This window comes from Ogataea parapolymorpha, chromosome I, assembly GCF_000187245.1.
Source record: "Ogataea parapolymorpha DL-1 chromosome I, whole genome shotgun sequence".
In the NCBI taxonomy this organism is placed as follows: domain Eukaryota; kingdom Fungi; phylum Ascomycota; class Pichiomycetes; order Pichiales; family Pichiaceae; genus Ogataea; species Ogataea parapolymorpha.
The window spans coordinates 276125-297310 of NC_027866.1; the positions used below are offsets into that span (position 1 = coordinate 276125).

General features: G+C 44.4%; 14 protein-coding genes and 3 non-coding genes across 17 annotated transcripts; 8 read left to right on the forward strand and 9 right to left on the reverse strand.

Moving 5' to 3' along the window:
* Position 1: 1 nt before the first annotated feature.
* HPODL_00141 (putative kinesin family protein (KlpA)) lies at positions 2–2002 on the reverse strand (the record flags this gene model as incomplete). Its single annotated transcript, XM_014081590.1, has 1 exon — positions 2–2002. The coding sequence occupies one exon, from the start codon at positions 2000–2002 to the stop codon at positions 2–4; it is 2001 nt and encodes a 666-aa protein (XP_013937065.1).
* Positions 2003–2320: 318 nt separating this feature from the next.
* Positions 2321–3967, reverse strand: HPODL_00142 (Isocitrate lyase; the record flags this gene model as incomplete). Its single annotated transcript, XM_014081591.1, has 1 exon — positions 2321–3967. One exon carries the CDS (start codon positions 3965–3967, stop codon positions 2321–2323), a length of 1647 nt encoding a protein of 548 aa, XP_013937066.1.
* Positions 3968–4347: 380 nt separating this feature from the next.
* Positions 4348–5634, forward strand: HPODL_00143 (U4/U6 small nuclear ribonucleoprotein PRP4; the record flags this gene model as incomplete). Its single annotated transcript, XM_014081592.1, has 1 exon — positions 4348–5634. One exon carries the CDS (start codon positions 4348–4350, stop codon positions 5632–5634), a length of 1287 nt encoding a protein of 428 aa, XP_013937067.1.
* HPODL_00144 (Nuclear protein that acts as a heterodimer with Uba2p to activate Smt3p (SUMO)) lies at positions 5629–6711 on the reverse strand (the record flags this gene model as incomplete). The annotated part of the gene is made up of 2 exons (XM_014081593.1): positions 5629–6653; positions 6687–6711. 2 exons carry the CDS (start codon positions 6709–6711, stop codon positions 5629–5631), a joined length of 1050 nt encoding a protein of 349 aa, XP_013937068.1.
* Positions 6712–6777: 66 nt separating this feature from the next.
* On the forward strand, positions 6778–8742 carry HPODL_00145 (HDA1 complex subunit 3; the record flags this gene model as incomplete). Its single annotated transcript, XM_014081594.1, has 1 exon — positions 6778–8742. One exon carries the CDS (start codon positions 6778–6780, stop codon positions 8740–8742), a length of 1965 nt encoding a protein of 654 aa, XP_013937069.1.
* Positions 8743–8883: 141 nt separating this feature from the next.
* On the reverse strand, positions 8884–9132 carry HPODL_00146 (putative secreted protein; the record flags this gene model as incomplete). Its single annotated transcript, XM_014081595.1, has 1 exon — positions 8884–9132. One exon carries the CDS (start codon positions 9130–9132, stop codon positions 8884–8886), a length of 249 nt encoding a protein of 82 aa, XP_013937070.1.
* Positions 9133–9863: 731 nt separating this feature from the next.
* Positions 9864–11066, reverse strand: HPODL_00147 (GPI transamidase component GAB1; the record flags this gene model as incomplete). The annotated part of the gene is made up of 1 exon (XM_014081596.1): positions 9864–11066. One exon carries the CDS (start codon positions 11064–11066, stop codon positions 9864–9866), a length of 1203 nt encoding a protein of 400 aa, XP_013937071.1.
* A 146-nt stretch (positions 11067–11212) lies between these two features.
* HPODL_00148 (GRIP domain-containing protein RUD3) lies at positions 11213–12652 on the forward strand (the record flags this gene model as incomplete). Its single annotated transcript, XM_014081597.1, has 1 exon — positions 11213–12652. The coding sequence occupies one exon, from the start codon at positions 11213–11215 to the stop codon at positions 12650–12652; it is 1440 nt and encodes a 479-aa protein (XP_013937072.1).
* Positions 12653–13758: 1106 nt separating this feature from the next.
* Positions 13759–14622, forward strand: HPODL_00149 (Mitochondrial phosphate carrier protein 3, mitochondrial; the record flags this gene model as incomplete). Its single annotated transcript, XM_014081598.1, has 1 exon — positions 13759–14622. The coding sequence occupies one exon, from the start codon at positions 13759–13761 to the stop codon at positions 14620–14622; it is 864 nt and encodes a 287-aa protein (XP_013937073.1).
* Positions 14623–14633: 11 nt separating this feature from the next.
* On the reverse strand, positions 14634–15095 carry HPODL_00150 (Cytochrome b5; the record flags this gene model as incomplete). Its single annotated transcript, XM_014081599.1, has 1 exon — positions 14634–15095. One exon carries the CDS (start codon positions 15093–15095, stop codon positions 14634–14636), a length of 462 nt encoding a protein of 153 aa, XP_013937074.1.
* Positions 15096–15338: 243 nt separating this feature from the next.
* On the forward strand, positions 15339–15911 carry HPODL_00151 (uncharacterized protein; the record flags this gene model as incomplete). The annotated part of the gene is made up of 1 exon (XM_014081600.1): positions 15339–15911. The coding sequence occupies one exon, from the start codon at positions 15339–15341 to the stop codon at positions 15909–15911; it is 573 nt and encodes a 190-aa protein (XP_013937075.1).
* Positions 15912–15939: 28 nt separating this feature from the next.
* Positions 15940–16725, reverse strand: HPODL_00152 (Ribosomal RNA-processing protein 15; the record flags this gene model as incomplete). The annotated part of the gene is made up of 1 exon (XM_014081601.1): positions 15940–16725. One exon carries the CDS (start codon positions 16723–16725, stop codon positions 15940–15942), a length of 786 nt encoding a protein of 261 aa, XP_013937076.1.
* A 1125-nt stretch (positions 16726–17850) lies between these two features.
* Positions 17851–18522, forward strand: HPODL_00153 (General control protein GCN4; the record flags this gene model as incomplete). The annotated part of the gene is made up of 1 exon (XM_014081602.1): positions 17851–18522. One exon carries the CDS (start codon positions 17851–17853, stop codon positions 18520–18522), a length of 672 nt encoding a protein of 223 aa, XP_013937077.1.
* Positions 18523–18779: 257 nt separating this feature from the next.
* HPODL_05385 lies at positions 18780–18851 on the forward strand. Its single transcript has one exon. It is a non-coding gene; the product is annotated as a tRNA-Gly (tRNA).
* An 89-nt stretch (positions 18852–18940) lies between these two features.
* On the forward strand, positions 18941–19012 carry HPODL_05386. Its single transcript has one exon. It is a non-coding gene; the product is annotated as a tRNA-Gly (tRNA).
* A 223-nt stretch (positions 19013–19235) lies between these two features.
* On the reverse strand, positions 19236–19319 carry HPODL_05387. The gene has a single exon. It is a non-coding gene; the product is annotated as a tRNA-Leu (tRNA).
* A 654-nt stretch (positions 19320–19973) lies between these two features.
* HPODL_00154 (uncharacterized protein) lies at positions 19974–20261 on the reverse strand (the record flags this gene model as incomplete). Its single annotated transcript, XM_014081603.1, has 1 exon — positions 19974–20261. One exon carries the CDS (start codon positions 20259–20261, stop codon positions 19974–19976), a length of 288 nt encoding a protein of 95 aa, XP_013937078.1.
* Positions 20262–21186: the final 925 nt, after the last annotated feature.

A 21186-nucleotide genomic window follows, 5' to 3' on the forward strand; every position in this document is an offset into this window, starting at 1 on the left:
ACTATTTCGTCTGCAGCTGTGTATTATTAACCTTGGTGGCAAAACGGAGCGAGTTGAGTGTTTCGTTAAAATGCTGTAACTTGGCGGATATGTTAACAAACATGAGAGTCTTGGAATCTCCGCCAAGCGAGTACTGGAGAAGATAGGTCAGTCTTGAGTTCCTGTATGGGATATGCTGGCTCTTTTTGCACAGAGAAGTTATCACATCACCCAGGGAGCTGAGAGACCTGTTGATGGATTGCGTTTCTTTGAGTCGATCTCCGGTCACCATCGACTGCGAGATGCGCTCAGACCCGGCCAGGTCTATGAGGTTCAACTTTCCGTTAATGGACTCTCCAGTTTTCGCGTTGTAACCATTCAGTTGGATCATGAAAATGGAGTGTGATCGCGACGACCGATGGTTAGCGTTCGTGGACGCAGTGGCACGGTTCTTGTTGGCACTTTTCAAAATCTGGGCTACCTGTTCCTGGTTTTCTAGTGCAACGGTGGTCATGTCGGTGATCGTAGTCGTTCGCGTAGCTTCGTCGTGCTTGATTTCGTGCTTGACAGCGTCCAAGTTGCGCAGATAAGACTCTGTCATCAGATCGTTGATGTTTTCATTGTATATTTCCAGGAACTGCCCGGTGATGCTGAACTCCCAGCCGTTGTCTTTGGCAGAACGGCTTCTTTGAAATATCAGGTCCACAGCACGGGGGATGATTCCGTCCGTGGCACTCGACATCGTAAACGTCTTGCCCGAACCTGTCTGTCCGTAGGCAAAAATGCACACATTATAGCCGTCCAAGGCGCTTTGGACTAGCTGGCTGATTTCGTCAAATATTTCTGAGTTGGTGGAGTCCATGCCGAACACCTTATCGAAACCGAATTTGTAGTTCTTGGGAGCCGGCTTGCTGAAGGTGTGGGGAGGTTGTTGCGAGAGCAGTGGCTCGGTGATTATGATTTGCTCTTTGCCGTCGCTCGAGTCTGTAGATGCAAACAATTGGTGTTTGAAACAGTTTTCATCCTGTTCTGGCTTGACTCTGCAGAAAACCCGAATGTTTCCTTTTAAATCCTGGAGAGTATTATGTGCTTTGCGACGAGCCAGTTCTTCAGCCAAAAGCTGTTCTTTCAGTGCAACAGTAGAGCTGACAAAGTTCTGGGCATCCTGCTCTTTTTGCTCCAGAAGCTGCGCTTTCTCTTGGTACTCAGTATCAAGCATTTGTATCTCCTGACGTATCTCGGCCGTCTTTTCCTCAAAATGTGCGGACTTGAGCCTTGCAGACTCCAATTGTGACTCTAGTTCCTGTGTCTCTTCCTCTTTTCGGGCGATTTCTGCCTCCACGGCCTCCCACTTGCGATCGACAGCAGCAACTGCCTGGGCAATCTCTCTCTTGTCCAACTCCAAATTATTCGATTCTCTTGCAAACTCTCTGTCCACAGCTTCCAGCCTGACGCGTCTCCGTTCCATAATGCGCTCGTTCTCGCTCTGAAAATGCATTTTTTCCTCGTGGATTTGTTTTAGGAGCTCGTCTTTCCTCGTCTCCAGTTTCCGCCTGGCATCCATATAGGCCGCCTGTTTCTGGGCTATTTCACTCTGAACCTTTGAGTCACAATCTGTACTAAGCTGCTCAATTTTGCGGTTGAAGTCCAGTTCTGTGTTGCATCGGTAGAGCTCAAACTCCTGTTTAAGTTCCGCAATCTCGCTTTCTAACCGTTTGTCTGCCTCTGCGAGCTCATTTTCCTTCTCTTTGTACTGCTTTTCAAGCTCAAAAAGCTGATTGTTCAGCTTCTCAAGGTCCAGCTCGAGTTCTGGCAGGTCTGTGCGGATTCTCCACAGCTCACTGTTGAGATCATTCAGTTCCTGCTGGTTCTTGTCCTTCCACTCCAGCACCTTCTGGAGCTCCAGTTCTCTACTCCGTTGGATGTTTTCGATGACCTTGGCTGGTTTCATTGCCTTGCGAGGAGGAGACCTGTCGTCTATGCGTCGGGAGACCGAAATATTCGAGATGTCTTTTAACGTCATTTGTGATAAATCATAACATTATGCGACAGGAAAAAAGTTGTGCTACAAAATGGAGGAATTTGGTGGACACAAATATTCGAGGAGAATCAAGTTACAGAGGCCTACCATGCTATAAGGGAAGCTATTGAGAAGAAGTGAGACAAGCTGCTTAATAAAGAGCTCTTTCTTCTGGCACAGGGTTGCGAGATTCTGCGTTGCCATATACCATTACAAATACCGGCTACCATTTGGCAGTATTTAATATGTTATATTCAAAATTTAAATCAGAAAATAAATACTAGAATAATATTCATCTCGTAGCCATATATTTAGTTACCGTTATTTCTTACCATTCTGGAACTGGGACTCAGTCACACCAGCTCCCATTGCAGCAGTACTACTAACACCTCCAGACACGAGTTTCACAATGCTGTCGATGTATGTAGCACCAGACCATTTCTGGTGCTTGACAACCTCAACATCGTCTTCGATCTCCTTGGCCTGGATGTTTTGTCCGTAGGCCTTCATTCCGATCTTGGAATAGTCACGGGCAAAGTTGTCAATGGCCAAAGCAGTGGTGTGCAGACCAGCAAGCGTAATGAATTGCCAGATGAAGCCAAGATCGGCCAGCTTCTTAATGTATGTCTCCTGGTCGGCAGGAGACATGGCAGCGTTCCAGTTGAACGAAGGTGACAAGTTGTACGCAAGCCATTTCTCGGGGTACTTGGCTAAAACACCCTCGGCGAACTCCTTGGCCTGCTCGTAGATTGGTAGCTTCGTCTCCATCCATAACATGTCTGCGTACGGAGCGTACGCTCTGGCACGGTTGATGGCACATTGCGTGCCTCCCTGGTATCTATAGTAGCCCTCTCTGACTCTTGGGGCGTCCCAGTCGAAGAAAATGTCCTTTCCGAGGATCGATTTGGCCAGCTCCTTGGCCTGTCTGTGCGAGTGGCCGCTCAAAGGAGTCACGGTTGAAGTGAATTGCTTGATTGCCTCGTCCTTATTCTTGATATCAGAGGCTTTGATTTCGTCAATGACAGCCTCGTGGAACAGTTTCAGGCCTGCCTTCTCGGTCCACTGCTTCTCGATCTCCTCGAGCTCTGCACCGTACGCACCTTCTTGCTCGGCTCTGTTCATGACTTCCACCAAAGGCTCCACGTCTGGATTGGTGGCACCAATAATGAAATAGTGGTCTCTTGTGTCGATCGTCGAGGTAATCAGAGTGGCGGCCTCAGAGTCGGTTCTGGCCACGCACAGCAGGTCCGAGCCAAAGATGTCGGCCGAGGTACGAATTGCAATCAGTCTGTTGATGTGCTCCTGGATAGGAACCAGCACCTTACCGGCCATGTGGCCGCATTTTTTTGTTCCTGCGGCCTGGTCCTCGATGTGAATTCCTGCGGCGCCGGCCTCAATAAATAGCTTCGTCAGCTTGACAATAGCAGTGATGCCTCCGTGGCCGGTGTCGGCGTCGGCGATGATCGGTCTCATGAAGTCGATGTATGGCAGCTTGGCCCTCTCCTCCTTGGAAAGAGAAAATCTTTCGTGTCTCTGTTTTCTGTCGTGGAAAAGCTGAGCGAAGAACAAATGCTGCACCTTATTAGGAACAGTGTCCATAGGGTAGTCGGCAAGGTCTGGTGAAGGCTCGTTGGAGGTGGAGGCCGTGGCAGAACATTGCCAGCCAGAAACGTAGATGGTGTCCAGATACTTGGCCATCTGCGTCACGTGGATTGGGTCCAAGGCACCAAAGGTGAAAGAAACAGTTTTATTTTTGTGGTGCTCCTCGAGCAACTTGAACGCCTTCTTGGCCATCGTGTCAGAAGCGTTAGGGTTTTTGATGGTGGACCGTCTTTTCGCAATCTCCTCTGCCGGATAGACTCTCTTGACGCCCTTCCAGCGAGGCTCTGCCCACCATTTCTTGATTTCCTCGACTTCCTTCTGGAAGTCGCGCTCTTCTTGGTCGATATTGATCTGTGTGTATGCCATTTTTCAAGTGAATACAACTACCCCAGAATTTGCCTCTTTATATATTTGCGTCATTTTTCAATTCCATATCCCCTGATCAGTCGCGGGACATCGGGGGACCAAAGGATGCTTTAATCCTTGCTACCAAAAAAATATCTTCTGATACCGAATACGGAAAGTCCGGGGAAAAGGCGTGAGCTACACGTCATTTCCGTTCGACCATTTTTCCATTCCACCTCCAGTGATCGCTATACTGGCGCATACACCGTGATGGTGCCATCACACACGGCGCCGACAAAGGCCCGGATGCACCTTTCGGCCCATACTCCGAGATGACTACCTGATGATTCCGGGGCTTTCTCATCCTTGCACCAAATCGCATTTTCACTTTTATTTTTTGCATGAGCGAGCTTGAGTTCAAGGACGTGCTCAAACAGGTCCCGACGATCGACGAAGATGTGCGGCGCGTGCTGCAGGCCCTGGGCGAGCCCCAGACCTACTTTGGCGAGGACAAGGCAGATCGGCGCGAACGACTGGTCGATTTGCTCGCCAGAGACGAAGGCCTCCGTGCTCGCTTTGCAGACATGACGGGGCTGGACCGCGGGGACGGTTCAGATGCCGACGAAGATGAAGAATTCTACACGCCAGGGGGCGAGGAGTTGTATCAGGCCCGTGTTTTTCTGGCCAACTATTCGCTTGCAAGGGCTCGTGACAGAATCAAGTCTCAAACCGAATATTATCAGAATCATCGACCCGTGGAGGTGCTGCAGGAGCGTCGCAAGTACAACGAATCGCTGAAGCACATTGCTGCCCAGGGCTCGCAGGTGGTTTCTGATCGCTGCACGTCTGTGTTGCGCTACTCCAACGACCAGAGATACCTGGCCTGTGGCTCGTGGGACGGCAAGACGTACTTGATGAATCAGCAGCTGGAAAGGCTGGCCGTTTTGGACGGACACGAGGAGAAAGTGGGTGGGATAGATTGGCACCCCCACGTAACCAGTGTGGTAGCCACCAGTGGAAGCGAAGGGCTGGTCCTGTTGCACAACGCCGATACACAAGCCGTGGTAGCCACTCTCAAAGGGCACGAGCATAGAGTGGCCCGAATACAATTCCATCCCTCGGGCCGGTTTCTGGCGTCTTCATCGTTCGACCTAACGTGGAGGTTCTGGGATGTCGAGACAAATAAAGAGCTATACTACCAGGAAGGCCATTCGAAAGAAGTGTTTACCTTGGCGCACCAGCCAGACGGGTCTCTTCTTGCCAGTGGCGGTTTGGACGGGATTGGCCATATATGGGACCTGCGGACAGGAAAGTCGATCATGGTGATGGAGGACCACGTTAAGGGGATATATGCTATGGACTGGAGGAAAAACGGATTTGAGCTTCTCACGGGCGGTGGAGACGCCAATCTGAAAGTGTGGGACATTAGAAACAACCGCAAACCGAAGCAGAATATTGTGGCGCACAAAAAGCTGATTTCTGACATAAAAGTGTCTGGTAACGACAAGTTCATGGTGACCACGTCTTACGACGGCAACCTAAATATTCTTTCCTGCGACAACTGGCTTGTGATCAAACAGTTCAAGGCGCCAGAAAAGCTTATGTGCTGTGACATTGCTCCTGATGACCAGACGATTGTATCTGGCGGCTGGGATCGGTGCGTCAATTTGTATAATAGCAGCTTATAGAGTGTAAATTGGCATTTCATTAGTGAAGCCGTCGAGGACCACAAAATTGTTCAGCGGAAGCTCCCTTCGTCCCAGCATATTGATGAGATCCTGCGACACCGCGCCACCAATGATCGCGCTGACGGGCTGGAACTCGCAGAATGCCTGTTGGGCCAGCTTTTCCACAAGCTCGGGTCTAATAATTTCTTCAGGTAGCTTCAAACGGCTGACAACCTCTGCCACCTTGGACTCAAGCTCTTTTGCGTCGATAGCGACATCTTCGATCGGCTTGCCTATCTGCGAGGGTATCTCAAGCAGCGCAAGCAGAATGGGCAGCACGGGACTTATTTTTTTGAGCTTTCGCGGCGTAGGAAAATAATACTTGAGCTTATCGTAGTTGTTGATGAATATCTCAGACAGAGGAACGAACCTGGTTTTGACAATGCAGTTTTGCAACTCGACGTCGTTCTCCACAACCTCGGTGATACTCACAATCTCAGAGGTCGGACTGAGCTCGCCCACCTTCTTTGGAGTAGGATTTTTCTCGTATTTCACAGACGACTCGTGCTCAATTAGGTCAACAAAAATATAACCGTAGAGACCGTGTGTGCCTGTTGCGTAGAACGGGATTTTCAGTTTTCTTGTGATCGCATTGAGTCTTGTAAGTTGCGTCTTATCCAGCCCTGTGGCAACGATCAGGTTGTAAGACAGAAAATAATCCTCAGGTTTTTCTTGCCAGTCGTCAGTGCTCACGGTCAGATTTACCCGAGGATTTAAATCTTTAATTCTGGCCTCGGCAGCAAGCACTTTCGGCTGGCCAACCTGCGTTTTGTCAATGAAGAAGTTGGCATTTAGGTCCTGGTCAAGCACCTTGAACGAGTCAATCACAGTGATGGCGCCAATGCCTCCGAGCATAAGGTTTTTGACAACCTCGCAACCTACGCTAGTGAGGTTCACCACAAGCACTCGTGACCCACGCATTCGGGTCTGGGCCTCCATTCCCCACAGCCTAATCTGGCGGTCATAAAGCTTTATCTCGTCTGACGGTTAGTTTTTTACAGATTTTCACATACCTTCGCTGAGTGTCTTGGAAATCATGATAACAATTATTCAAAATATATTGACAAATAAATAATTTAGACAATATTTATATCTCTGAACAAAATGGACTTACTAAAGATATTGGATGCCAAGCCCGAGCCGACCATTGCAGACGAACACTTCAATGTGAATGAGGATTACCAATTGTCCAATGACTACAAAATACCGACCCCAATGAGCGATTTCCAAAAAGAACTCACAGACCAGATCGTGTCCCTCCACTACAGTGATATACTCAAATTCTTCGAACGGGTCGACGACACTCGCGAAAACGATCGTGTGGTGCTCGACTCTTTAGAAACAATGTTGCTGAATACCCAACTGGTCTGCTCGCATCCATATCTTCTGATTGACCATTATTTTCCTAAAAGTCTTACCGCAAGAGATATCCCCAAAAGACTCTCGGAGACGAGCTGCAAATTCAAGATTCTGAGCGATCTGCTCAATCTGCTCGATGGAATATACAATGTCAAGGACAAACCAAGTTTTGACGTCGCTATTATTGCGAGACCGGGGAAGACACTGGATTTGATAGATGCGCTTTGTCTAGGCCATAAATGCAATTTCAAACGCTACTCTGGGACAAAGCTGAAAGAAGCGTCCGGATCAAACAAGAAACATGTCAACTTGAATGTGCACCTATTCCCCTCTGACATGAAGAATCTCACCGCCGAACCAACCACCAGAATGAAAATCATCATTTCATTTGATATCAGCTGTTCTTTGGACCACGACAAAGTCCTAAAACTCAGAAATAGAAGCACCAGAATCTTGCGACTGGTGCCCATCAACTCTATCGAGCATATTGCGCTTTACTACCGTGATTTAGTAGCTACCAGAAATTACAACGACTACCTGAAGCCGGTTACAGCAGCTCTGGTGGTTTTGAGAGATAGGGTGGGACAACTGCCTTCGGAGTTACGTCCTATTTACAACAAGAACCTGGAATTTCTTACTAACTGGCTACGCGATCCAGAGGTGAACAAGTGGCCCCTTTTGGACTTGACGTCCATCCCGATGTATACCGCCAGCGATGTTGAGAAGTCACTTTTGACCGAAGTGAAGTTCAATTTCGATAATGACGACTTTTTGAAAGAAGAGGAGACCAAAGATAACGATTTAAATTTGAACTTCAATTTCAACGGAAAGACCCAGATGATAGGACACATCATCCAGCCTAGATTTAAAAGCAAGAACAACAAGAAAACGGACTTCTACGAGTCGAAACGTCTGGAGAAGAAATATCTGTCAAATGAGCTCAACTCAGATAGTAAGCAAGTTACTGGCATATCAAAAGAAATTGCGATGGACCAGATACTGACCCATACGCTTGTGTCTCAGTTCAACCAGAAACTTGAGGACTTTATTTTGCTCAACAAAGAACTTGAGTCTTTTGATCGTTTTTATGATGCCCACAATAACGGTATTCGAGAGGTCTTATCGACGAATCAGCAAATAATGATCGAGTTAGCGGAACAGGAACTTCTGAGCAACGAGCGCAGCAAGAAGATTACCGAGTTGAACGAGCAGATAAGCAAACTGAAAGATTCAGTCACAGAAAAACAATCTGCAATTGAAAAGATCATATCCGAAGAAGTTCCGAAGGCAGAAGGTGCTCAAAGGTGGCTGACGGCCGACGTACAGATTCAAAGGCTGAAGGAGGAAATAGAAAAAGTGCGCTTGAAAGTTGAGTCCGCTGGTTCTGAACGCAAGTATATGCTTATTGAGCGTGATCGGGCAACCCAATCGATGGAGGATTCTGTGCGCGAGACGGAGGAGAAACAGAAACAAATAGATGAGCTGAGGCAGAAAATAGAGGCTCTCAAATTAGAGAGCGATGGCGATAAACTGCAGGAATTGGAACAGTCGAGAAAAGCTTACGAAAAGACGCTGGAAACCAACGAGAACCTGAAAGCAGCAATGGAGACCGCATTCCGAAAGGTGACCGACTCTGAGAGCAGGTCGCGCTATGTAAACTACTCCAGGAATGGGCTTCTTTCCAAGCGGAATGCTAGCCCTACTGTGTAATAGACATGCGAAAATAAGAGTACTATATTGCTTTTTCTATCCACCGAGAGATGTTTATTGTCGAATATTAAACCGATATATAGGTATCACTAACTAGCTACCAAATAGCTTAGATAGCGCGCTCTAGTAAGGCAACGGCACTTACAACAACAAAGCACCAGCAGCAACAGCAGCAGCAGCACCAGCAGCGTAGTAGGAGCCAAATCCAGCAGCAGCACCACCCTCGTAAGTAGAAATAGAAGAGCTGTTTCTGGCTGGGCAGTTGGTGACGGACTCAGCACAGGAAGTGATGGTCTCGGAGACAGTGCTAGCCTCGGTCTTGGTCAAGACAACGGAGGAGGCAGCGAAAGAAGTAGCAGCAAAGAGCAAGGTAGCGACGGAGAATTGCATTTGTGAAAGAGCGAAGAAAGTTGGTTCGTTACTGAAATATCTCAGTTGGGACAACCCATATTTATAACGTTTAGGGGCTGGGTTTTGTTTTGGTAAAATTTTGCATACTGGAGAATGTAAATATCATCAGCCGCCCCGCTTCCCGATTAAGAAAGAAACTGACCCAAAGAAGAAATAGATTTCATCTCGTAACATTATGGGTGACGAATTGGGCAATCGATAGACGTATAGAGCAATCACGGCATCGTGTCATGCATGATGTGGCCCGGCCTTCCTGCGGTGTTCTCTCACAACGCGTTTGTCAATAAGTTTGTGCATCTCCTGCTGCATGGTTAGACTCGAAAATCAATAGGCGAGCTATTACGTGGCTATGGATCTCAAGCGTTGCGAAACATGCCGCATTCAGTTCCTTCTTGGCTGCTTATTTTTAAGTTTGCACCTTTGCTTTTTCGGCAGCGCACGTAAACAAACATTTCATTACGGTAGTAAATCTATTCAATATGATTGGCTTGCTAACTCAACTGAATGGGGAAAAGTGAGCAAACGCCATTCTCTCCTTGAATTTTGAGGAAGCATTCCGTTTCTAAACAATAGAGATTTCGGAGCAGCATTGTTAGTGGTCTAGAACCCCTGCACCTGACGTTATCCTCACTGTTGAAGGCTGGACATGAACCCGATGGATCTGGTGAGATCTGAAATTCGGCCCGAATATGCGCATGTGTTCCAACTCATTATATCTGTGTGAGCTTCACAATCGTGTCGATGTTGATATTTTTAGATTCGAAGTACTCTGTCTGAATCTTGGACCACAAAAAATCAGAAACTATGATTGTTTGCAAAATGCTAAGCACCAAGCCGATGGCGTAGAAGAAGTTCGCGTTTCCGGAATTGAGGCTCATCCAGACGTAGTAGAATATTGGCAGCAGGGTCAGAATCAAAATCACTCCGAGGTAACTAAGAAACGGAGAGAATTTGAGCTTCTTGTAATAAACCTTGAATATGATCAACATCGAGTAAAACAGGTTCAAATCTGTCACTGTGGGGTATGCTTTGGCAAAATTCATGAACCCGGCTAGAATCCACGAAGCAAACAGCAAGTCGTTGCGGAACCTTGTGGCCAGAGGCACGACAAAAATAAACGAGTATATGTTGAACACAGAGAGATAGAAGCTGCTAAAGAAGTCAAAAATCTCCGTGAAAAAATACCACCACAGGCCTATGTTGGGTACGATTTTCTTGAAAAGCACAACGGAGGCGTAGTTGAGATACAAGAATCGTAGCGAGTTGTTTGTCAAGATGTAACTCGAATACAGCAAGGCCGAGATGGAAGCGATGTATAGGATGATTGAGCGTACCACTGCCTGCTGCAAACGAGTAGATTGATAGATAGAGAACATCAAGGGCACGACAAAATACCAATTGTAGTAAGCCAGATATGTGGAAACTGCCAAGCTTACGATCGAGGCCTTGAACTTGTTCTGGAGAGTGAAATGGAATACTAGAATCAGAGAAAGATTGTTGATCACTGTTGTTGATTTGGAAAGAGTCGAGAGGATAGCCAGTGGGTTGAATGCATAAAAGATGGCCACCACTCTTGAGCTGAATTTTGTGGAGTATTTTGTGTTTTTATTGATCTGCACCAAGAAGAACCCTATGAGAGTGTCGAGGGCTGCAAAAACGACATTTAAATGTGTCAGCTTAGAGAATAGCGCCAGAAGAAGTGGGGGAAAGTGAACTACCTCGCCATTGTATGGATCAATGTTATTTGTGAGCAAGAATATTCCCTCTTGCAGCGATCTGAACGAGGATATAGGCGTCGAAAACAACACAGACTTATCGAGAATTGACGTGATCTGTGGATACAGAGCGGGCACTACCAGCCTGATAATAAAGCCCGTTGTGAGAATGGTATACGTGGAGTCGACCATGTTCATTAAGTGAAGTGTTCAATTTTCGAAAGGGCCCCGAAAACTTAACATTATTTACAAATAATTTTTTAATTGTCATTTTTGCCAACACATTTTTAGGGTGGGAGATTCTCAAACTAAATTCGGACCTGTACATAGATTTGAATTGCAGAATGGCGAAGAATAAAAACAAGAAGAAGCAAAATGGCAAGGAGTTAGCGACAGATGTGGACAAGAAAGAAGACAAGACTCAACAGAGCGAAAATCAACCTGAAGAAATACAAAATGGCCCTGTTCCTGAAGACAAAGAACCTGACAATGTGGAAGAGCAGAGCGAACAGGATGATGACAAGCAGACTTTGCGAACAGAAAACTCTGTTTCTACTTCGGATCAAACAGAGATTATAGAGGAACTCAAGCGACAATTGGAAGCCAAAGACAAAGAGATTTTACGACTGGAATCCAATAGTCTCAAAGATCAGCTTGAACAAAAAACACAGGAATGCGAGAAATACCAATCTAACTATCAGGCACTGCTGAGCAGATTGTCTTCAATGAAGTCAGTTTTTCAAAAAATGAAGGAATCAGAAATTGAGCTGGAAAATACTCAAAATGAGCTGAAGACATGCAAGGAGACCATTGAAATTTTGGAGGGTCAAGTCGAGGAAAAACAGAAAGTTATTGACGCGCTGAACTTATCAGTGGCGTCTTTGAAAGATGAAGCAGCAAATTTGAATGCAGAATGCGATAAGCTGAGCAAAGACTATTCGATGCTCAAGAAGAGTGCTCAACTGAAAGAGGATGAGCAAACGTTGGAGATCAAGCGGCTTGAAACGTCCAATAAAAAATACACAGTGGAGCTCAAAGAGCTTAGGTCCGAAATCGAGGAATATCTGATAATCGTGAACGAAGAGAAGATATCCAAGCAAAATCTTTTGCATGAGATGAACGAAACGAAAGCCAAAAATGAAAGTCTGGTCTCTGAAAACCAGGCTTTGCAGGAGGAACGCAGATCACTTCAAGATCGAATCACAGATCTGGAGTCCAGGATTACAAACCTTACGCAGACATTTGAGGGAGAAAAGCACGACTTACAACATCAAATCGAGGTCAATATCACGAGAGCATCTGCCGCGGAGCAGCAGCTGCAAGAAATGAAGTCGAAGCTGGTAGAGACTGAGCAAAAACTGATGCGAATTACCGATCTTGAGAACGAGGTTAAGCAGAAGCAGCTTACAATTGGCAAGTTAAGACACGAGACTATTGTGTTGAATGAGCATTTAATGAAAGCGATGAAATTGGTCAAGAAAGAATCCACAACCGAAACAGTGGATCGCGAGTTGATCTCCAATCTTCTAATTTCGTTTCTCCAGATACCCAGGGCGGACGCCAAGAAGTTTGAGGTGCTGCAACTCATCTCGAACTTTTTGAACTGGGATGATGAGAAAAAAAGACATGCGGGATTACTATCGTCGCATTCAAAAACCAATTCAAATAGCGTCTTGAACGTTCCCAGCACACCCATTGCCGAGAATTCTGCACCGCGGTCCAGTCAGTCGTTTGTGTCGCTATGGACAGAATTCCTTGAAAAAGAATCTACACCTTCCAAATAAGCATGTACACTGTAATACTTAGTTGCATAATTGGATTTAAACCGATATCGCCTACACATCGTGTTGTCAGCCAAACTCCTTCAAATTTCTACCCCCTAAGGATTAAATGTGGATATGTGCAGGATTGTAGCAACTTTTTATCAAAAAAACGGATCTGCTCCATATGGTTTTTATTCCAGCATTGATGTAGAGAATCTTTGTTTAGTGCTGACAGGTTTCATAGGAGACACCAACCACATACAGAAGCATTGTATATCTCCATTGTAAACGGATTCAACCCTTCATTACACCCAGAAAAGCCGAGTGCAGACTTGCAACGCAACTTGAATAGCAGGGGCAACGCCGCCAGCACGCTACTCAATGACCGGTCAAGATTTACTCAATTTAATCCCACTTACATGAAGTTAGACATGGACTTTTGAGCTCATAGTCTCCGATATTGTTGATGGTAGAAGGTTCTGAAACTATTCTACTTTGGAGTCTTGCCGAAAAAAGGCCGCAGAACCTACTGACGAAACGATACAATTCGCTAACGCATAGTCTCCGCTTGGTTCACTGGTATCTTATCAGAACATCAACCACGTTGTGTTTGTCCAGGAACTAAATGAGAAGCATCAGAGTTGAGCAAAAAACCGACTCAATTGATGTACGATAGGCAAGATTGCCAAGCGCTCATTAGACCGCCATTAGGGGATAGCTGGACAGCCTTGTGACGTCTCGAAGGAATAAGCCTTACGGGATTATATCATTGCGTATCGAATATGGAGTTAGCGTTGTCATATGTCACGGATCCTTCGATCTAGTGCACTAAAGCCGCGAGAGCAAGTATTTGTGATCTGCTTACAAACCAACGCTTTCGCATCCAGAAAGAGTGCCTATCTGATCACAGTCTCAACCAACTTATACTATGTAAAAATAGACTGGAATTCTACCGCTAGGACTTCCTCATCATGATCTTTGACTATGGAAATTAATTAGCAACCAGTTTTAACTTTATTATTTATCGCTGTGCGGCTTATTAATCTGGAAGTTGCGGATGCCAAATTGCGTATATATATATTTACGGTTGCACCATCAAGGTTTTCAATTGTTAACTTAACAACTCCATGTCGTCGGACAAAATTGAACTGTACTCATCTAAATACTACATTGCCTGTGCTACTGGTGGGTTCCTGGCTTGTGCTCCCACACATTCGGGCGTCCTGCCCCTAGACCTAGTGAAATGCAGACTGCAAGTGAAGCCTGGTCTTTACAAAGGAAATCTAGACGGGATCAAGTCCATCATCAAAACCGAGGGTTTGAGAAAAGTGTTCACGGGTATTGGGCCAACTTTCATTGGTTATGGCCTACAAGGAAGTGGCAAATACGGATTTTACGAGGTGTTCAAGAAGAAGTATAGCGATTTCTTTGGTGTGTCTAATGCCTATGTGTACATGCTTGCCTCCGCATCTGCCGAATTTCTTGCAGACATTGCCTTGTGCCCCTTTGAGTCCATGAAGGTGAAAATCCAAACTACTCTGCCTCCAAATCCAGTGGTCGGTTTATACTCAAACCTATACTCAGGATTGGTCCCATTGTGGTTCAGACAAATCCCTTACACCTGTGTTAAATTTACTTCTTTTGAGAAGATCGTCGAACTGATTTATGCCAGCTTCCTTACCAAGCCTAAGGAACAGTACTCCAAAATTCAACAAACAGGTGTCTCTTTCGCAGGAGGTTATGTCGCTGGTATCTTTTGCGCTCTTGTGTCTCACCCGGCAGATGTGATGGTTTCACTGATTAATAATGAGTCAGGAAAGGGCGAGCCAATGCTGTCCGCAGTCGGTAGAATATACAAGCGGATCGGGTTCAGCGGACTGTGGAATGGTCTAGGGGCAAGAATTGTGATGATAGGTACCTTGACCGGATTCCAATGGTTAATATATGATTCTTTCAAAGTCTCTATTGGCCTCCCTACAACAGGCCATTGAGTAAGCGGTTATCATATCCATTCAGACCATTTTTTCCGTTGCAGATAGATGAACATCCCCAACCCTGAGAAAGCCATCAATGATAGTATAAATATGAATGAATTATTCCCTTGTGCTTGGGTGTCTTGTTGGGATTGTTGTCGGACTTCTCGTATTTCCTGGAAGCTCCTGTAATATTTATTTGATTTCCTTTTCGTTGTTAACCCGAGCTCTATACTATCATCGCGCTTCAGATAGCCCTTAAAACAGGGAGAAAGCATCTCGAAAGCGTTCTCAGAATGCGAAACATCATAAAATGGTATCGTGGCGTCCACACCCGCGCAGTCAAAAAGCACCTCGGAACCACCTGGATGTTGCTCGATCAGGCTTGTCACATCATACACTTTGCCATTTATGACCATCCACAAATCGTCTGGTGACACATGCGCAGCCACCTCTTCCGCTGTGAACACTCGTCGAGCGCCTGTGCTCATCACTTGTAAAATTATGTTTTATGAGATGTGTTGATCTGCTAATCAAAAAATATTGGTATCCAGACTCCCTCGTTGCGTTTATTTAGTCTCCGTCTAAACCTCAGTCACTCTGCGGTTCGTAAGCCGGCCGCTATTACAGAATGATTGCTTCTAAAATGCCGGTAAAGATTTGCTTTCAGTTACCCGACGGAAAAATAAAAGTACGTAATTTTTATTATTTTTGATAATTCTCCACTTTAGATTATGCTTCCAATCACCCGGAGACTTACGACGGCACCTCTCAAAGGAATCCGTTTGGGATTTAGATTCAAGAATACAGCAGCATATGATAGCGCGATCCAAGCCCTTAGACAGGACCTGAAAACTAGCATCCGCATGAAAGCAGACGTCTTTGAAAGAAACGTGATCAAAAGTATCCTGACAGAGGTCAAGAACCTTGAAGTTGCCAATGCCGGGAAAGATCAAGATGAATTCCAGCTATACGATCTGCTGGCAAAGATGGTCAACCAGCGGAAGAAAACTGCTGAAGAGTACTTGAAGGAAGGTGCGCCCGATCGGTTTCAACAAATGGGGTTGAACGAGCTCAGAGAAATTCCATACATTGAAAAGTATATGAGGGAGCTTCCAGTAGCTTCAGAGAGCGAGATTGAGGCCAGAGTGGAAGCAATTGCCAAAGAGTTGCAGAAAGATGAAGGGCTAAGTAGTCCAAAGGCATTGTTTGGCAAGATCCCCTGGAAATCTATCCAAGAAGATTGGCACGCTTCTAGAGCAGCAGTTTCTGCCGTCATTCCCAAAGTTTACGAAAAATTGGCGTAATAAATTTCCCTAGTCGCATCTATTTATATTAACTTTTACCTGCTTCTTGGACCAAATCCAAGAATTTTTCTTTCGACATCTCATTGACGAGTTCCTTCTTCTTTGTTTGTCCGACTCCTTTGATGGAATCAATCTCTTTGCTGGTCTCCGTTTGGGTCGCCAGAATGGCATTGAAAAGTTTAATTACACCCCTCTGAGCAACTTTTCGATAACGCTTCTCCCTCTCTAGTGTCTGTCTGGCGAGCGAGTCATCAGTAGGAAGCAAGTTTTTCACTCTGTTGGAAGTGAGCTTGGCTTTTCTCTCTGCGAGAAGTTGCCTTTTGGCTTTGAGCTCTAGTTTCTCGCTTTCTAGTTTTTTTAGCTGTGACTTGGATCTAGCCAAAATTGGATCTTTACGGTTGTGGGCCTTCAATTTAGAATCTAGAAGAGCATTAATGGCCTTGGAAAATGACTCAGAACCATCGCTTTTGTTCTTCTTTTTGCCTGGAAGTGTTGGGAGCTCCTCATCATCTGAGTCGTCATTATCCGATTGAATAGAGTAGTCCGTTTGCGGTTCATCGTCACTATCCTCACCTATTTCTTGGTCGCTCCTAAGGGAATCGCTTTCACTGGTGGAATTACTTTCATCGTCGCTTCCTACACTTTGTTCGTTGTGATCATTCTCACTTTCCCCCTCAATTTCGCTATCGGTCTCGAGTTCATCGTCACTTGTTTGCACCTTTCTTTTGAGGGACTCTTTCAAAAGAGCGCTTCTGGATGCTTTGGATATTCCCACAGCCACCTTCTGCCTCTTGAGATCCACCTTTGTCGTCATTGGGATTTTCTATCAAGGACTTTTTTAAAAAAATTCAAATAAATTTTTTTGTCAAGTGTAAGGATGTACTGGTATTTGGTGGCTATCAGGAATTGAGAGCGTATGTCGGTTGCTTTGTATTTGTTGTTGACTGAACCTGCTAATTATTCGGCCCTAAAGCATGACTCGCACAGAAATGAAGAATGGGGATGAGCTTTGATCAATTACAAGATTGCAGTGAACTTGTATTACTTGGCAGTAACTCCTGCAATTATGGCTCACTTCAGCAGTAAACTGTAAGCTTAGAAAACTCTTATGGCTCACACCCAAACTTCAGCTAGAGTTGACCTCCATTTGAATCTGATTGTGGAAAAGTTGTTGTAACCCAATTCCTATGAATTTGATTCTTCGAACACGCTTATCGTTTATGCGCCACAACGGGGGCTGGTAACCGATTAGTAAAATTGGGCTATCTGAAAAGGTTTAGGTCCGCTAAAAATGAGTCACTTTTAAAATCCTAAATAGGCAATTGTGCGAATCAAAGGTCGTCCGGGTTTCGGCAAGTTAACGAGCCTGACTGTCGGCGACATAACCAGACTCATGGCCATATTGTACCTGGTAGGTGGATATGATCCGAAGCGAGCTCCACTTTGTTTTCAATGCTTGATGCTGTTTCTCAGTTGAAATTCACAGATTTCCGGTCCGATAGCGGCAAGTTGATATAAATTGATTTTTCCACAACTTCTAATATTTAAAGGAGTCATCTCCCGCTGAAAATTTTTTCACGTATACTTTCTCTCAAAAGACACACCATATACACAACCAGCTATTAAAAGATTATTTTGTTATTTGCCATTCCGTTAGTGTTAGTTTGAATTATCAGTGAATCATTCAATATGTGTGCCTAAATTTATATCCTTTTAAGGTTATAATTTCTAGATTGTTCAGTATGTTAGACAATTAAAGAAACGAGAGAGAAAGTACATTTCAGAGACTTAAGTTTCGTTCGAGTTTATCTCAACCCATCCCCCAATTAGATCAATATGTTAAAGTGAACCATAGATTTCCCACCGTCCATCATGGCGTGTCGTTGTTAACCAACTTATTTGAGAAAGATAAGATAAAATAGAATCACCATATATCATCATGTTGTTAGGAGAATCAGTTTTCAGTGCTTTTGCAGAGCCCCCATCGGCTAAACCAGTCGACCTCGATGAATTGCTCTTCGATACGAGGGGTTCTCATTTTGATGATCACAATGCTGATCAGGCTCTACGTTCCAATACGGGCCTTACGATTTCACCTTTTGAAATCCATTCCTCTGTTATCGATTCCATTTTTGAGGATCCAGATGCTCAAGCAGCTCCAATGTTCGAGCCAAGAGAGGATTCTTCCTCTTGGGAGCCACTTTTCAAGGAAGAAGATGATCTCATCCAGTTAGCTGTCGAGTCCACTCCTGCTATTAAAGAGGAGATTTTGCCTAAGACATCGGTGACCTCACCTTTGACAGACATGGAAGAGTCTACCCGTTCGGCTTCTTGTACTAGCGAGGCTTCCACGCCTAAGAAAGATCGCTTTGGATGTACTCCTTACACTAGAAAGAAGAGGGCTCTTCCACTAGAACCTGTTGTTCCTGAAGGTGCTGATGCTGTCGCTATCAAGAGGGCTAAGAACACTGAAGCTGCTAGAAGGTCTCGTGCTCGTAAAATGGAAAGAATGTCTCAGCTTGAGGATAAGTGTGAGTCGTTGATGCAAGAAAACGAGTCTTTGAGATCAGAAGTTGCTCGTCTCAAGGATCTTCTGCAGCGGTCTTCGTAAAGTTTGTTTAGTTTTGTTTAAGATTAAGCTGAATATCAGAAAACTTCAGTGACATACTAAAGCTTTTGTAAGGTGCGTGTTGACATGCTGTCATTGGGCTCATTAAAGGCTGATAAGTACAAGGATCCTACCCAACTCAGTCGGCATAAAAGGGAGGGGAGAGGACGATGAAATGAGAACATGCCAAAAAAAGCGACAAAAAATTATAGGAATTTGTTCTACTTGAACCTATCACATAAGAAGTCGACAAGGAAGTTGGGAGATTAGTGTAGTGGTCATCATTCCTGCCTTCCAAGCAGGCGACATGGGTTCGAATCCCGTATCTCTCAAATCTCAACTTTCAAATTATTTTTTTGATTCTGCCAATTATAAAACTGTGGCAATTGAAAAGCCTGGGAGCGCGGTCGCAGGTGGTGTAGGGAGATTAGTGTAGTGGTTATCATTCCTGCCTTCCAAGCAGGCGACATGGGTTCGAATCCCGTATCTCTCAATTCCCTGCATCCTATATTTTTGACGCTCGCGAAGGGGGGAGCTATTTTCCATAACCACTTTAAGAAATTATCTGACTCAAGACAGTAAAATATCTTTTAATTGGACGTTTCGGTTATGTCAAGAGAGCAGTAATTGATGCTTTCCAAGAGAATCGAAATAATTATTTGATGTTTTGTGATAAAGAAGTAATAAGCAAAAAAAGACTCAAGTATCAAAAAATATGCATACAGCAGGGTTCGAACCTGCGTCCCATCACTGAGAATAGAACTTGAGTCTACCGCCTTGGACCACTCGGCCATGTATGCCAATTTGAGTTATAAATCGGGATTAGTAGCTATGTATGTTATCTATTGTAGGGCTACATATTTGTTTCGATAGGCGGCGTTGTCCTCGTGTGTAGGGAACCTCTCTTTCTCAATGTGTCTTCGCATTTTCGTTCAACCCTAACTTATTCCTGAAGAACGATAAGGATGCATTTCAAATATTTGTCATAATTTATTGATCACTTGTCACCGGTTCTTCACTGTCCGCTCTATGTCTTGATCGGATACCATACACTTTAGAAGGAGCCACTGAAACCCGTTACTTGATATGCTAAAATTCAATATATTGCAGTACAGCTCCTCTGAAAGTTATGGCAGAGGTGAAGATAATAGTCCATAATATTTCATATCAAGGGGACCATGGTTTTCGTAGTACATTACTATAGCAAACTAGTAATTCTTGCATGTTTTACATGAATTTTATTTATTCAATTGAGTATATCCTCGACGGAGCATTTCTAATTCTTTTGCTTGTACACTAATCTACAATTGACTAAACGAATTCTGTCTTGAGTCAAGGATTTGTTGTGTTGCAAGTTGATGGACTATAAATTTCACGATACTTCAGTATTTGAGCATTATTATACACTGACCAAAACTTATCGTTTGACCTGCCAGCCCTATTGTGTGTCATAATTACACCGGAGTCGGCGATTGCATTGAAGCAGGCAAATCAGCACTCGATTCATTGAACAGAATGGCCCTTTTTTGTCTAGCATATTCTCTTTTTTCTTCTTGAGATAAATTGGCCAGCCTTCTGGACGTGTCTGCGTCTGGTATCGACTCAAAAAAGCCTGGAGAAACTTCTCTTATACTATCATAATTATATTCAATGCCTCCAATATTGAATGAGGTACTAGCAGAACAATAAGCAATAGCGTAGGAGATGAAAGAAGCAAATACAATCCCTAAAATTGATACCATGATGCAACAAAGTTTTAAAGTTTGTGGATTGTTTATACTTAATGTAGGTTTAAATAGCGGTTTTATAAAAGTACTGTTGCATGGAGATATTTTCTACAGCCGTCGTGTATATCAGAATAACCGAACGAATCCGGGTACGTCAATGGATGACAGATATCGGTGATCGATATTCTTTAAATATATGCAATATGACAAAATTGTACCTTAAGATTTTGTATGCAAAGTTTCTAACCAATCGGGTATATACAAACCAAATGTGGGCTATACGTGGTTTGGTTACAAAGGGTATCAAAGATACTTGCTACTAGGAACCTTTATCACAACTCGACGAAAGATGATGCATAGTGTATATTTTATGTGTAAAGTAATGTGAGTTAATGATACAAGTTGTTCTTGTAACCATAAAAATGAGCGATCAAGCTTATTCAATTAGTCAGTCAAACCGTTCGGAGCTTTGCAGGTCTCCACAGGTGCAATAATAACAAACTGGGGTGGTATGCGCATTGTAGAAACCCTCAAAAAGGCCCCATCCTGTACATTCTGCCATGTAATTTTCATCGCTATAGGTCGCCAAGTATTGCGTAGCATATCTTTTTTCAGCTTTAAAGGGACCGGCGATTGCAATGAAGAAGGCAAGTCAGCACTTGTTTCATTGAACAGAATAAACCCTTTTTAGTCTAGCATATTATCTCTTTTCTTCCTGAGATAATTTGACCAGCGTTCTGGATGTGTCTGCGTCTTCTGCTATCGACTCAAGTGTGCTTTAGTTTATGTTCGTTTCCGGTCATGATGGATTGTAGTAATCGCGATGTATTAAACTGTACCTCCCTCGTAGAGAAAAAACAATAATTGTACTGATCCTCCTTTTTCCCCAAGACTCCGCTCGATCCATATCTCAGTGAAGACGAAAAAACCTCTCTTACAT